This window comes from Dipodomys ordii, unplaced genomic scaffold, assembly GCF_000151885.1.
Source record: "Dipodomys ordii isolate 6190 unplaced genomic scaffold, Dord_2.0 Scaffold3, whole genome shotgun sequence".
Taxonomy (NCBI): domain Eukaryota; kingdom Metazoa; phylum Chordata; class Mammalia; order Rodentia; family Heteromyidae; genus Dipodomys; species Dipodomys ordii.
The window spans coordinates 211,926-224,895 of record NW_012267219.1 but is presented as its reverse complement, the minus strand read 5'-3'; the positions used below and the strand labels follow the sequence as shown (position 1 = coordinate 224,895).

General features: G+C 34.9%; 2 protein-coding genes across 2 annotated transcripts; both read right to left on the bottom strand.

The window, feature by feature from the left end:
• Positions 1-239: 239 nt before the first annotated feature.
• On the bottom strand, positions 240-1,187 carry LOC105987012 (olfactory receptor 12-like). Its single transcript, XM_013018163.1, has one exon. The coding sequence runs from the start codon at positions 1,185-1,187 to the stop codon at positions 240-242; it is 948 nt and encodes a 315-aa protein (XP_012873617.1).
• An 8,241-nt stretch (positions 1,188-9,428) lies between these two features.
• On the bottom strand, positions 9,429-10,376 carry LOC105987004 (olfactory receptor 12-like). Its single transcript, XM_013018151.1, has one exon. It carries the CDS (start codon positions 10,374-10,376, stop codon positions 9,429-9,431), a length of 948 nt encoding a protein of 315 aa, XP_012873605.1.
• Between the last annotated feature and the right edge of the window lie 2,594 nt (positions 10,377-12,970).

The following is a 12,970-nucleotide window of genomic DNA, read 5'->3' as shown; positions in this document are numbered from 1 at the left end:
CTTTCATTGATTCCTACTAAAATTAACAATACAAGTAATTATAGTTACTATATAAAATTGAAGATATATATATATATATGCTAGGAAGGCAAAATAATGATGTGTGGCTCCATATTATTAGAAGTATTATTTCATAAAAAGAAAATTATATTGCAAACGATAAAAAGCTTTGATAGGTTACACTTTCACACAACTCATACAAAATAAACTTTGTGCACAACACAGTGGCTTTGTAAATATCACTGAGAGAACCTTTTCCTACATACAATTCTTTTCACTGCATCTTTCACATCTCTATTTCTCAGACTGTATGTCAGAGGGTTCAGCATTGGTGTTATAAGTGTGTAGAACACAGCTACAATCTTACTTTGTTCTGGAGCAGACAGGGCTCCAGGCTGGGCATACATGAAGAAGATAGTTCCATAGAACATGCTCACCACAGCTATATGGGAGCCACAGGTGGAGAAAGTCTTTCTCCTTCCATGGGCAGAGGGGATTTTCAGGACAGTGGAGAGGATGTACCCATAAGACACAACGATCACTGTGGTGGTGGAGATGATGATAAGAGAAGCAAGAATGAACAGCTCAATCTCATTCACAAAGGTGTCAGAACATGAGATCCCAATCAGGGCTGGAACATCACAGAAGAAGTGGTCCAGCCTGGGTTCCCCACAGAAACGCAAAGTGAGAGTGAAACTTGTGTGTATTACAGAATTGACAGTTCCACAGATATAGGATCCAGTTACCAGCTGAACACAGACTTTGTGGGACATGTTGACATGATAAAGGAGAGGAGAGCATATGGCTGAGAATCGATCAAATGCCATTACAGACAGAAGAAAGGCTTCAGTGGTGGCAAATAAAGCAAAGAAGAAAAACTGAGCCAAACACTCATTGTATGCAATTTTCTTTTCACTACTCAAGAAGTTGACTAACATTTTGGGAGCAATGACTGTGGAATAGCAGAGATCTAGACAGGACAAGTTTTTCAGGAAGAAGTACATGGGTGTTTGCAGTTTGGAGTCCATGGAAATGACAAGCACCATGCTGACATTGCCCACCACAATGGCCATGTAGATGACCAAGAACATGAAGAATAAGAGGATCTGGAGCTTGGGAGCAGTTCTAAATCCCAGCAGAATGAACTCAGTGACCTCTGAGTAATTCTTACTGGACAAATTGTCCATAGTGATGTGTAGGCAAAGCTGGTGGAATGGAAAAATGACATAAATGAATGACCCGACTGCTGGGTTTAGTACAAAGGAAAAACACACAATGAAGCCTGTGGATGAAAAGATTATTATATTCGTGTCAGTATTTTATAAAAGCCACTAAATATCAAGAGTGTGTTACTATTTAAAAAAATTTTCCTGATGAGTTCAAGCGGATAGTCCCTCCTTTTCAGTTATTCTTACCTGCAAGGGATGGAGATCAGCCCTGTGAAAGGTTGTTTGGGGAGAAATCAAGATTTTAGAAATGTATATGGAATCAGTAGAAATGACTTTTTTTCCAACATTTGTCATCAATTGCCATTAAGTTTCCTTGCTTAGATGAAGATATTTCACATCGATGCAGTAATCTACCTCAGGGTACACAATTTATAAACACAGTATAATAAATTTTATTGACACAGCATATTATATTATCATTAATATTACCTGTATAGCATAATGTACTTCACATTTTTTAAAGGTGATAGAATTTTTCCATTTAGTGTAGAAAAATGGCATATGGCATTATAACATGTTTTTTTTTAAATAAAAAGAGCCCTGAGGTCCTCCGCCAAGATCCACTATTTTGTACAGTTATCTTTCATTGTTCTTTTTTGATTATTGTCCTCCCTATGATGATATTAATTCATTCTGGTATAATTACTAAAAATTCTTTTTGGTATAATTATTCTACATAGGTTTTTTTTTGATATTACTTAAATGAAAGGAAATGTAGTTTCAGATTTCTTCCTTACTGCTTTCTTTTTTTTCTTCCTGGTAATTTTCCTTCTTTTCTTCTTATTTGTCCACCTTTAATATAGTGAATAAATTACATTATAAATTCATAAGTATAAATTGAGTCATAATTCTTATTGTTGACATTACTCCCTACTTTTCTTTATTTGGACATGGCAATGCTCAAGGAGGTTTCTAAAGTCTTGGCAGAGATTTTGCTTCCTTCTGAAGAAAAGTAATTACATATACAAGATAACATGCGAATGGCAAAAAGAGGGTACATGGTACAGCTCAAAAACAGTATCAAGGTAAAAAATGAAAGGAAGCAATCAGTACTGACACAAATTTCAATTATATTTATTTAGCCTTATATTATAGTTATGACTAGCATGTATTTTTAAGTAATATACAATGGAGATATTTTGATTCTAATTATACAATGTAGTAAAGTAATGGGAAACTAATAAAAGAAACTTAAGCAACTTAACTGCATTGCATTCAGTAATTTACAAGAAAATGGCAAGTAAGCATCAACAATAATCAATAAATTATATAATATTGAAATTTTTACCTATATAGAAAACTACACATTTATTCAAATGGTGTAATTATACAAAAATAATATTTATAACATAAATTATATATTAAAAACATATATATTTTAAAAACATAAGTTCTATATTAGAATGGTAGTTTTATAACTTTTATTGTTATCAATGTAATGGTTGCACTAATTTTGACATTTTAAGGTAGCTTGTACCTTTGGAAGTATGCTATAATCAAATTGATTTAGATACAATATTAAGTTTCAAGGATTTACTTGACAGAAACAGTGGCTGGTCAACATTAGAAAGCAAAGAAATGGACACAGTTATTTATGGCAGGGCCTCTTGTCTACAAATATGCATGTTTTCTTTAAATTGATTTTTCACACGACCAAGTTTCTGGTTTCAGTAGAAATATTGAAACACAGTTTAAGAATGTAGGCCAAACTATATAAAAAAAAATGGGGTGTGAACAGGTAGAGCCTGGTGTCAGGTGTCTAATCCAAAGCATTCAAGAAAGAATTGAAGGATTTTGGTTCAAAGCTAACACGAGCATAAAAGTTAGAAAACCCATTTCTACCTGTAGAATGAATGATGGACTGCATTTGCTGAAGACGTTGATAAGTGGCTCTCAGTGTGCAGTCATCTGGAAAAAATGCAAGGTGCTCTCCAAGAACAACTACAGCCAAAAGGGTTGTTGTTCAAGTGGTGAAAGTGCTTTCTAGCAAGTGCAAGACTCTTGAGCTCCTATCAAGGGATGAAGATAAAAACGTAAAAATTCAAATAGGAGGCATTCTTTATTATTTTTATTAGTTATCCTTATAAATGCCATGCCATCTATGAATTCAAGTACATCTCCCCCCACTAAAAAAAAGTCATGAAAGTAAAACTAAAGAAACAAACCTTTGTTTAATGGGATGTTTTCCTACATCTCCTCCTGGACTAGACTGAGACTGAAACTTAGTAGCAACCCAAATGATAGCTCATGTCTTACTCTTTCTGTGCTTCTTGTTTCCTGTTGGAGTTCATGGAATCAATGAAGAAATAGATCTGGGATGAGTCCTAAGAGAAATTCTCTCCTGGGGAGGGAAATCGAAGGCATGGATATCCCTTCCGCCAAGGAAAACATTGGCTGGGAATTTAATGTCTCTCTCTTTGATAACATACTTTATGTCGTAATGGGAGAAAAAGGAAAAATAATCAGAGAAAACTTCTACTTTGTAAGTTTGTCAAAGTTGGTAACATTAAAAAGGTAAAAGAGCTCTCTGGACGATAACAGGACTGACGTTCAGCAGAAAATCTAAAATAGACACTGTTCAATTAGAAATTCTTTTCCCCCTTCTTATTTTCCTGATTATCATTAATTCTGAAATTCTCAGATGTGGGAAATGTTCTGAACACCAGGGAAGCATTTTCAATGACAGGCTCTCCCACACTTTCCTCCAGTTTATAATTCATGAACCAAAATGATTTTTATGTCATATTGTTGAGCAATTGCTCTGTGTCTGTGTCTATGTCCATGGCTGTACTTCAAAAACCCACAATCCAATGGAGGAGAGAAGGAATAAAATAATCATTGTATATATGGACCTATAAAATATATATCATTTTCTAAAAATTTACGGTAAAGTCCTATTTGTCATCTGTTAAATGATAGTATTATGTTTTCTGAAAAATATGCATCATTTGCTTACCATAAAATAACAACTAAATGACAGGTAATTCTGTTAGGCAAAAATACACTACTTATAGAAACAAGCTATAAATATTTGTTAAACTTAAACGCTGAGTGACAGCTGACAAGCCAACACAAATGATGTATGTCTTTCAAAGAAAAGTTGATATAAAAATAGATAAGAAGATAATAGTGCTGGGCACCAATGGCTCAAGCCTGTAATCCTAGCTACTCAGGAGGCTGAGATCTGAGGATCAAAGTTTGAAGCCAGCCTAGGCGGAAAAGTCTATGAGACTCTTTCTTATCTCCAATAAACTACTTAGAAAAAGCCAGAAGTGATGCTGTGGCTCAAGTGGTAGAGTGCTAGCACTGTGAATAGAGAGGCCCAGGGACAGAGCACAGGCCCTGAGCTCAAGCTCCAGGAATGGCAAAAACAAATACAAAGATAATAGCAATCACATTAATTCTCTATTTTAAGTGAGTTATATTTCTGTCAGAAAGGAGGAAACTTGACTTACTAAAGTCATAGTTGTAACATATAACTGTGGCTATAACAAGTTACATAAAAATTAAAACTCAGTATTTAATATGGTATAGGATGGTTGAAAAACCATATCATATGTAAATATAGCATATTTTTCCTTTTCCTTTGAATTTTCTGAATAGTGTTTGATGATTGAGGTAAACATTGTATTCCTGCCTTCTATGGGTCTAATGTTTGTAGCCAAAATTTTAAGAAAATTGCTCTGTAAATCACAAGTTTTTATAAGGGAAGGATATAATTTTATTTTACTTTATTTTATTTTTTTGGGTCTGGTCGTGGGGCCTGAACGCTGGGCCTGCCCGCTGTCCCTCAGCTCTTCAGCTCAAGACTAGCACTCTACCACTTGAGCCACAGCGCCACTTCTGGCTTTTTTCTTATGTGATGCTGAGGAATTGAACCCAGGGCCTCATGCATGCAAGGCAAGCACTCTACCACTGAGCCACCTTCCCAGCCCAGGGAAGGATATCATTTTAAACGTATTGTCTTATTTAGGTTTTTAACTTTCAAAGATGAGGGCAGCAAGATAATATACTGTGCAATAATATCATACCAAATAGAACGTGAAATAGCACATGGGAACTGTGAGCTACAATGTGAAGACTGGACAATGAGCAGAGCACTGGTGGCTCATATCAGTAATCTTAGCTGCTTTGGATTGAGATGACAGGGTTACTATTTAAAGCCACACCATGCAACAAGCTGGGCTGGAGGCAAAACTCAGGTCGTAGAGTTCTAGCCAAGCAAGTGTGAGATGCCCTGAGTTCAAATCCAAGAAAAGAGTGATGAAAAATGGACAAGAGTTTCATATCTAACATATACTTAAAACTCAAAAAATTAAATCCCCCAACAACAAATCCTCAAAGAAACAACTGAATGATAAACAAGTGGGCTAAAGACTTAAAGAGAAACTTCTCTGGAGGAAATAAGAATGGCCAATAGACACATGAAGAAATGCTCATCTTCTCTAGCCATAAAAGAAATGCAAATCAAAACAACATTGAGATTCCACCTCACCCCAGTTAGAATGGCAAAAATCAAGAACTCTATCAACAACAGATGCTGGAGAGGAGGTGGCCAAAAGGGAACCCTACTGCATTGTTGGTGGGAGTGTAAACTTGTTCATCCACTTTAGAAAGCAGACCCAGCAATTCCACTTCTGGGCATTTACCCAAATGATCACAAACAAGGCTATACTAAAGCTACCAGCACAACTATGTTTATCACAGCATTATTTACCTTAGCTAAGATATGGAAGCAACCCAGATGCCCCTCAGTAGATGAATGGATCAAGAAAATGTGATATATATATTGGAATTCTCTGCCTCTATCAGAAAGAATGACACCGCCCCATTTGTTAGGAACTGGAAAGACTTGGAAAAAATTATATTAAGTGAAGTAAGCCAAGCCCAAAGAAGCATAGGTTCCATGGTTTCCCTTATTTTTCAATAACTAGTATAAGTCTAGGACAAGCAGAAAAGATCAAAAGCTATGTACATATGACATATAAGATAATGCTAAGGGAAATGAATCCCAAGGTAGAGACACAAGTGCTTTTATCTTTCTTGCTGTTGTTTTTAACGTATTTATAATGTACCATGTGATTTTTTTTTGTTTCTCTTGTATCTTCTTCCCCCATGGTATAACCCCTGTTTTCACTGTATTTGATTCCGGTGTTCTGCATCTTGTATATACATTTTTCTAATTTGGGGAGGGGAAGGGAAATAGCAAAATGCTGAAATAAGGATACAGATTGACCCATTGTAACAATGAGATGTATAAGACACTATGTTGAAAATGAACTTTACAACTCAGGGTGTGGGGGGAGGGAGGTGTTGGGGAGGTGGGGAGGGAAGGGATGGTAGGGGAAAAACAAAGGAGGAGGTAACCATGCTTGATAGGAAATGTACTCATTACCTTACTCATGTAACTGTAATCCCTCTGTACACTATTTTTACAATAAAAGTATATACAAAAATAGGTTATCACATTTATTCATGCTAGAATAAAATATCCTTGTTGGAAAGAAAAATTTTTTAAAAATTTCAATGATCATTGACGTTAGAAAATTCTGTACCTCACTTTGCTCCAAACTTATTAACATTGTGAAGTTAAGCACATGATCTTATTTTTGCTAAGCTATAGTAAACATACTGAAAAAATATATCAATTTGTGGAATGCAAATTAATATAATAATCAAGGAAAATAGTATGGTATTTCTTTAAACAGTAGGAAAAATATACTATTACTTCCAGTTATATAACCATGAGGGGTATAATGAAAAGAAATGAAATGGCCATATTAAAGTCATACCTGCATTTTATATATCTTAAAATTTTTACTACGATATATTAGTTGTGCAAATTAGGAGCTCTTATTGTGACTTTTTTGAGGTGGTCGCAGGGCTTGAACTCTGGGCCTGAGCACTCTCCCTCAGCTCTTCAGCTCAAGGCTAGTGCTCTGCCACTTGAGTCACAGTGCCACTGTTCTGTTTATGTGGTGCTGAGGAATCAAACCCAGGGCTTCATGCATGCCAGTCAAGCACTCTATCACTCAGTCACCTTCCCAGCCTCCATTTATTGTGAATTTTTAAAATAAATGCATATAATGTATTTTGATTATTATCATCTACTGTAAAATTATTTTTATCCATTTTCTTGTAAATTTTACTCAAGTACTAAACACACATATAAAGGGCTTCAATCATCTTCCCTTCTCTTCTTCTCTTTTCCTTCCTATACCTCCCAGTGTTTTGACCATACACCCAGATTCTTGTTCAACCCTTTCTTCCCCTCTTACATTAAGAACTGACATTAAAAAAAATCATGTGGCATTTATCCCTCTGGGTCTGAATAATTTTTATTTTTAGGATGTTCTCTCATTTCATCGAATGCCCTATGAATAGTATAGTAACATTCTTTAAAGCTGATAATAATACTTCATTGTGTAAAGGTCTCACATTTGTATTTTCCACTGACCATTGATTGATCTGTTAATTGGCACCTAGACTAATTACATAACTTGGCATTTGTAAATAGTGTTGCAGTAAACAAGAATATATTTGTTGTAGTATTAATATACATAGACACACATATAGGTATATATATCTGCATATGTATATATATACATATATAACTAAAGTACGAATATCTACATATATCTACATGTATAATATAATACACCCACACATTAAACCCAAGGAAAGCAAAATAAAACTCTCATATCCTATCTCTATTTTTGAAAAAGTTGGTTGAAGGTGAAAATGATCTTGAATTAGAGCTTCACTCTTTACCATAAAGAAAACTTTTATATTAATTAATTTAAGTATAGGCACAATAATGATAAGAAATTCGTTTTGTTACGAGACTTTCTCTATGTCTTCACCTCTATTTTAAAAATAAACATTTCAAAATTGTGCAGTTGTGTTTTCTGACTATTCCAAAGGTACTAGAATATGTATATATAGAAGAAATTATCTGAATGTGGAAAATAAAATAATAAAAAATTAGAACTAAGGTTCTCACAAATTAATTCATCTACTGACATTCCAATTTTTACCCACTTTAAAATGGAAATACAATAACGTATGCTACACATTCCATGGTTATTAAGTATCAGATTTTTTAACCATATATTACAACATCTGAGGATAATATATCTCAGTAGACTGTTATTGTTAGAATTTTTCACATGAATTTGCCTCTTTACAGTACACTGTGGATCTACTGTGAACACATGTGTTTCCTCCCAGGATGAGAGCATCTGGAAACATTGGAAACCCGTACTTTAATTCAGGAGTGTTCTATATCATTGTTGCCCTTACATTTTGCCACAAACACAGTGCATTTCAAGCTTATAAAAAGATACAGATTTGATGTTGGTATAATTTGAGGCGGAGAAGGGAAAAAGCAAATTGTTTAAATAGGGATACAGGTGGACCCATTGCAACAATGAGATGTACAAGACATTATGTTGAAAAACTAACATTACAAGTTTGTCACGGTGTGGGGGGGAAGCAGGAGAGGAGACATGGGGAGGGATGGTAAGGGGGAAACAAAAGAGGAGGCAACAATGCTTGATAAGAAATGTACTCATTACCTTGCTCATGTAATTGTAAACCCTCTGTAAAGTATTTTCACAATAAAAAACATAAAAAGATACAGATTACACATGGAGATATGAATTTATGTATTAATTGTATAGTAATGAGTAATGTCATTGAAGAAGCAATATTTCAGCTGAATGCAGGTAGCTCATGCCTGTAATCCTAGCTACTCAGGAAGGTGAGATGTGAGGACTGCAGTTCAATGTGAAGCCAGCCTGGGCAGGAAAGTCCATGTGGTTCTTCATCTCCAATTAACCACCAAAAAGTCATAAGAGAAGCTTAGGCTCTAGTGATAGAGAGCCAGCCTTGAACACAAAAGCTCAGGGAAAGCACTCAGATCCTGAGTTCAAGTCAGCCCCAAGACTATTTCATTACTTCTTACTTAAATTAACACTAACAGTAATTACAGTTACTATATAATAAAATGGGGATCTATATGTTAAGAAGGTAAAATAATGATGTGTGAATCCATATTATTAGAATTATTATTTCATAAAAGTGAGAATATTATATTTGTTAGCATAGATAAAAATCTGGACATCCTATAATTTCATAAGAACAAGAATAGAACTCTTACATACATACTTTGTCCACAATACAATGGCTTTGTAAATATCACTGGGAGGACCATTTCCCATATATGATTCTTTTCACTGCATCTTTCACATCTCTGTTTCTCAGACTGTAGATCAGAGGGTTCAGCATTGGTATTATAAGTGTGTAGAACACAGCTACAATCTTGCTTTGCTCTGGAGAGGACAGGGCCCCAGGCTGGGCATACATGAAGAAGACAGTTCCATAGAAGATGCTTACCACAGCTAGATGGGAGCCACAGGTGGAGAAGGTCTTTCTCCTTCCTTGGGTGGAGGGAATCTTCAAGACAGTGGAGAGGATGTACCCATAAGACACCACGATCACCGTGGTGGTGGAGATGATGATGAGAGCAGAGAGAATGAACAGCACAATCTCATTCACAAAGGTGTCAGAACATGAGATCCCAATCAGGGCTGGAACATCACAAAAGAAGTGGTCCAGTCTGTTTTCTCCACAGAAACTCAAGCTAAAGGTGAAACCTGTCTGTACTATGGAGTTGATGCAGCCACCAAGGTAGGATCCAGTTACCAGCTGAACACAGACTTTATGGGACATGTTGACATGGTAAAGGAGAGGAGAGCATATGGCTGAGAATCGATCAAATGCCATTACAGACAGAAGGAAACCTTCTGTGGTGACAAACAGAGCAAAAAAGAAAAATTGAGTAGCACAGCCATTGTAGGAAATTTTCTTTTCATTACTCAAGAAATTGGCTAAGGTTTTGGGAGCAATGACTGTGGAATAGCAGAGATCCAGATAGGACAAGTTTCTCAGGAAGAAGTACATGGGTGTTTGCAGCTTGGAGTCCATGGAAATGACAAGCACCATGCTGACATTGCCCACCACAATGGCCATGTAGATGACCAAGAACACGAAGAATAAGAGGATCTGGAGCCTGGGAGCAGTTCTAAATCCCAGCAGAATAAACTCAGTGATCTCTGAGTAATTCTTATTCAGATCACTCTTCATAGCCCTTGTTTACATAGAACTGGGTAAATGGTAAAAATGAAAGAAGTGAGCAATAACAATACTTGTTTTGGTTAAAAAAATCAGTAACAACAACAAAACTAGTAACTCAGCATGGGAGATGATTCAGTGTACAGATCATATTAGTTCCAATGTTTTATAAAACACAAGTGAACAGATTAATATGTTGATTTACATACACACATATGTTATCTTTTAATAGTGGTACGAAGGAGTTGCTATTCAACAAAAAAGTTTATGAATACAATGCATCTTGATCTATGTCCCCTTTTCATCTTCCCCCCCATCTCTCCCAACCCTACCACTTCTCTCAATTTTCTTAATTTTGTATGATATGCATTGAATTTTATGTCTGTATTCTCCCCACTTCTCTTCTTTCATCTCCTCCCTCCTCTTAATCCCACTCTTCTGATGCTGATATTTTTGAAATATTGTTAGTGATGAGTTCAATCTGATTGGCAAGCCTTTCCAGTTATAATTATTGAAATCAATAGAGATCCAACCGTACCTTAGGGAAATGCAGATTACAGGACAATATCTATAGTCCCGAGAATGATTTCCTCTTTCTTTCTTTCCTTCCTTCTTGCTCTCTCTCCCTCCCTCCCTCCCTCCCTCCCTCCTTTCCTTCCTTCCTTCCTTTCTTCCTTCCTTCCTTCCTTCCTTCCTTCCTTTCTTCCTTCCTTCCTTCCTTCCTTCCTTGCTTTCTCATTTGTTGCCATTGAAAGTCACCTCTCACAGCTATATACATTTGCATAAACACTATAATCTACCCTGCAAGATAGGATGCATATGAAGAATACCTCATTGAGTTGTCTCAAAATTGTCCAATACAAAGCAAGTTCAGTTATAGTCTCAGTTCATTTTTAATGGTTATTTGGGCCTATTATATACTAAAAAATACCATTCTGTCTTCGTTGTTATATGAGAAAGAGGACTTCTGATGTTGACAAAAATCTTCATCTTTGCCTATCCTTGTCATATCATTATTTTGCCATGATTTTGTCCCTGTTATGGTTTAAATTCTTACTAACCAAATTGATTTGCTGAAGACAGTGATGGCTTTTGCTTTTATTTTCTGTTGTGAACTAATACCCTCCCTCCTCTCCTTCCTTTCTTCCTGTTTACTTCCTTCCTTTGTGCTAATTTTCTATATTTCCTTTTCTCCCAACACCTACCTTAATCTTTTCATTAATTTTTATTTAATTTTTCTCCATATTTTATTAGTATCAATCCACACATTTTAAGAAAAGAAATACAATTGAATATTGTTAAAATCTTATGCAGAGAAATTTCTTTCATTTTATAAAGAATCCTAATCACAAACACAAGGCTATATGCATATAGAAATTTGAAGGGTCACATGATAATGTGAGGTAGTTACAAATAAAAAAATTCATGCAAGGTATGTGTATTTAAGCACGTTTCAATTATATTTATTTAGGCAAATGCTATTTCATACCATGATGAAATATTAAGTAAAAGACAGTGGAATCATAGACAGAGAGAAATTTATTCTTATATATTTGTACTAACCAGGATGGCCTAAAATAGCTACCAAGATCAGACAAGATCTGGAGCATTCAATATATAGTATGGCTGTGAAAGAGATCTTTACTATTTAGGAAACAAAGATGTTAAAACAAATTTAAGGGATTTATGTAGAATTATGAGATTGAGAAGCATGCTTGATTCTTGTTCACATCTCAAATGAGAAATAAAGCATAATAAATTAAATCACATGCTATTGCAATGTCTTGTTACTATATATCTATATTAATTTTAACTATACATTTTTATTTAAAGTACAAAAGTATAGTGACCACATTGAATTATAAATATACTAACAAAATGAATCTTACATTTTTTTGTCATTTCTATGACAAAATTTTGTTCACATGGTAAGGTAGTAAAGAATTTGGAATTTGAAATTCTTCTAACATTAGATTATATAGGGTAGAATAGTCAACACTCTTGAAAAGAAAAAAAGATTAATACTGATGCATACAAAGGGTTGGTCAAAATAATCTTTAAAATTGTATATTAATTACAAAGTGCATATTTTTTTTAAATTAGCTCCTGTTTTCAACAGAAATATTGAAACAAAGTAAAGAAATATAACAAATACTATCTAAAAGGAAAAGTACATAGAAAAAAATGAAAAAAAAGAAAGTACTGGCTATTCTAAGAAATGATTATGTCTTTCCTTAGTAAACATGAGAACACAGTGACTTCAAGTATATCCATAAAGAGACAAACATATGAAAAGAATCAAACCTTTGTTTAAGGTAAGTTTTTCCTCAACAGAGATTATTTCCTTACTCATCAGATCATGACTCAAATTGGATAACATGGATAAAAACCAGCAAAATTGAAGCATATCTCTTAATACTATGCTTACTTACTGTATTTTGGCTTCATGAGCTAGTTCATTGTTCAACTAAAAAAAATAACCCTGGCATGAATCCTGAGAGAAATTCTCTCCCGGGGAGGGAGACCAAAATGGTATCATTCCCTCCACAAGAAAAGCCATTCACTGGGGATTAAAGTGCCCCTCATCAGTAAAATATATTGTGTAA

What these genes read in the sequence shown, in the direction of transcription:
- LOC105987012 (XM_013018163.1), bottom strand. Translation starts at nt 1,187, where the DNA reads ATGGACAATTTGTCCAGTAAGAATTACTCAGAGGTCACTGAGTTCATT.
- LOC105987004 (XM_013018151.1), bottom strand. Translation starts at nt 10,376, where the DNA reads ATGAAGAGTGATCTGAATAAGAATTACTCAGAGATCACTGAGTTTATT.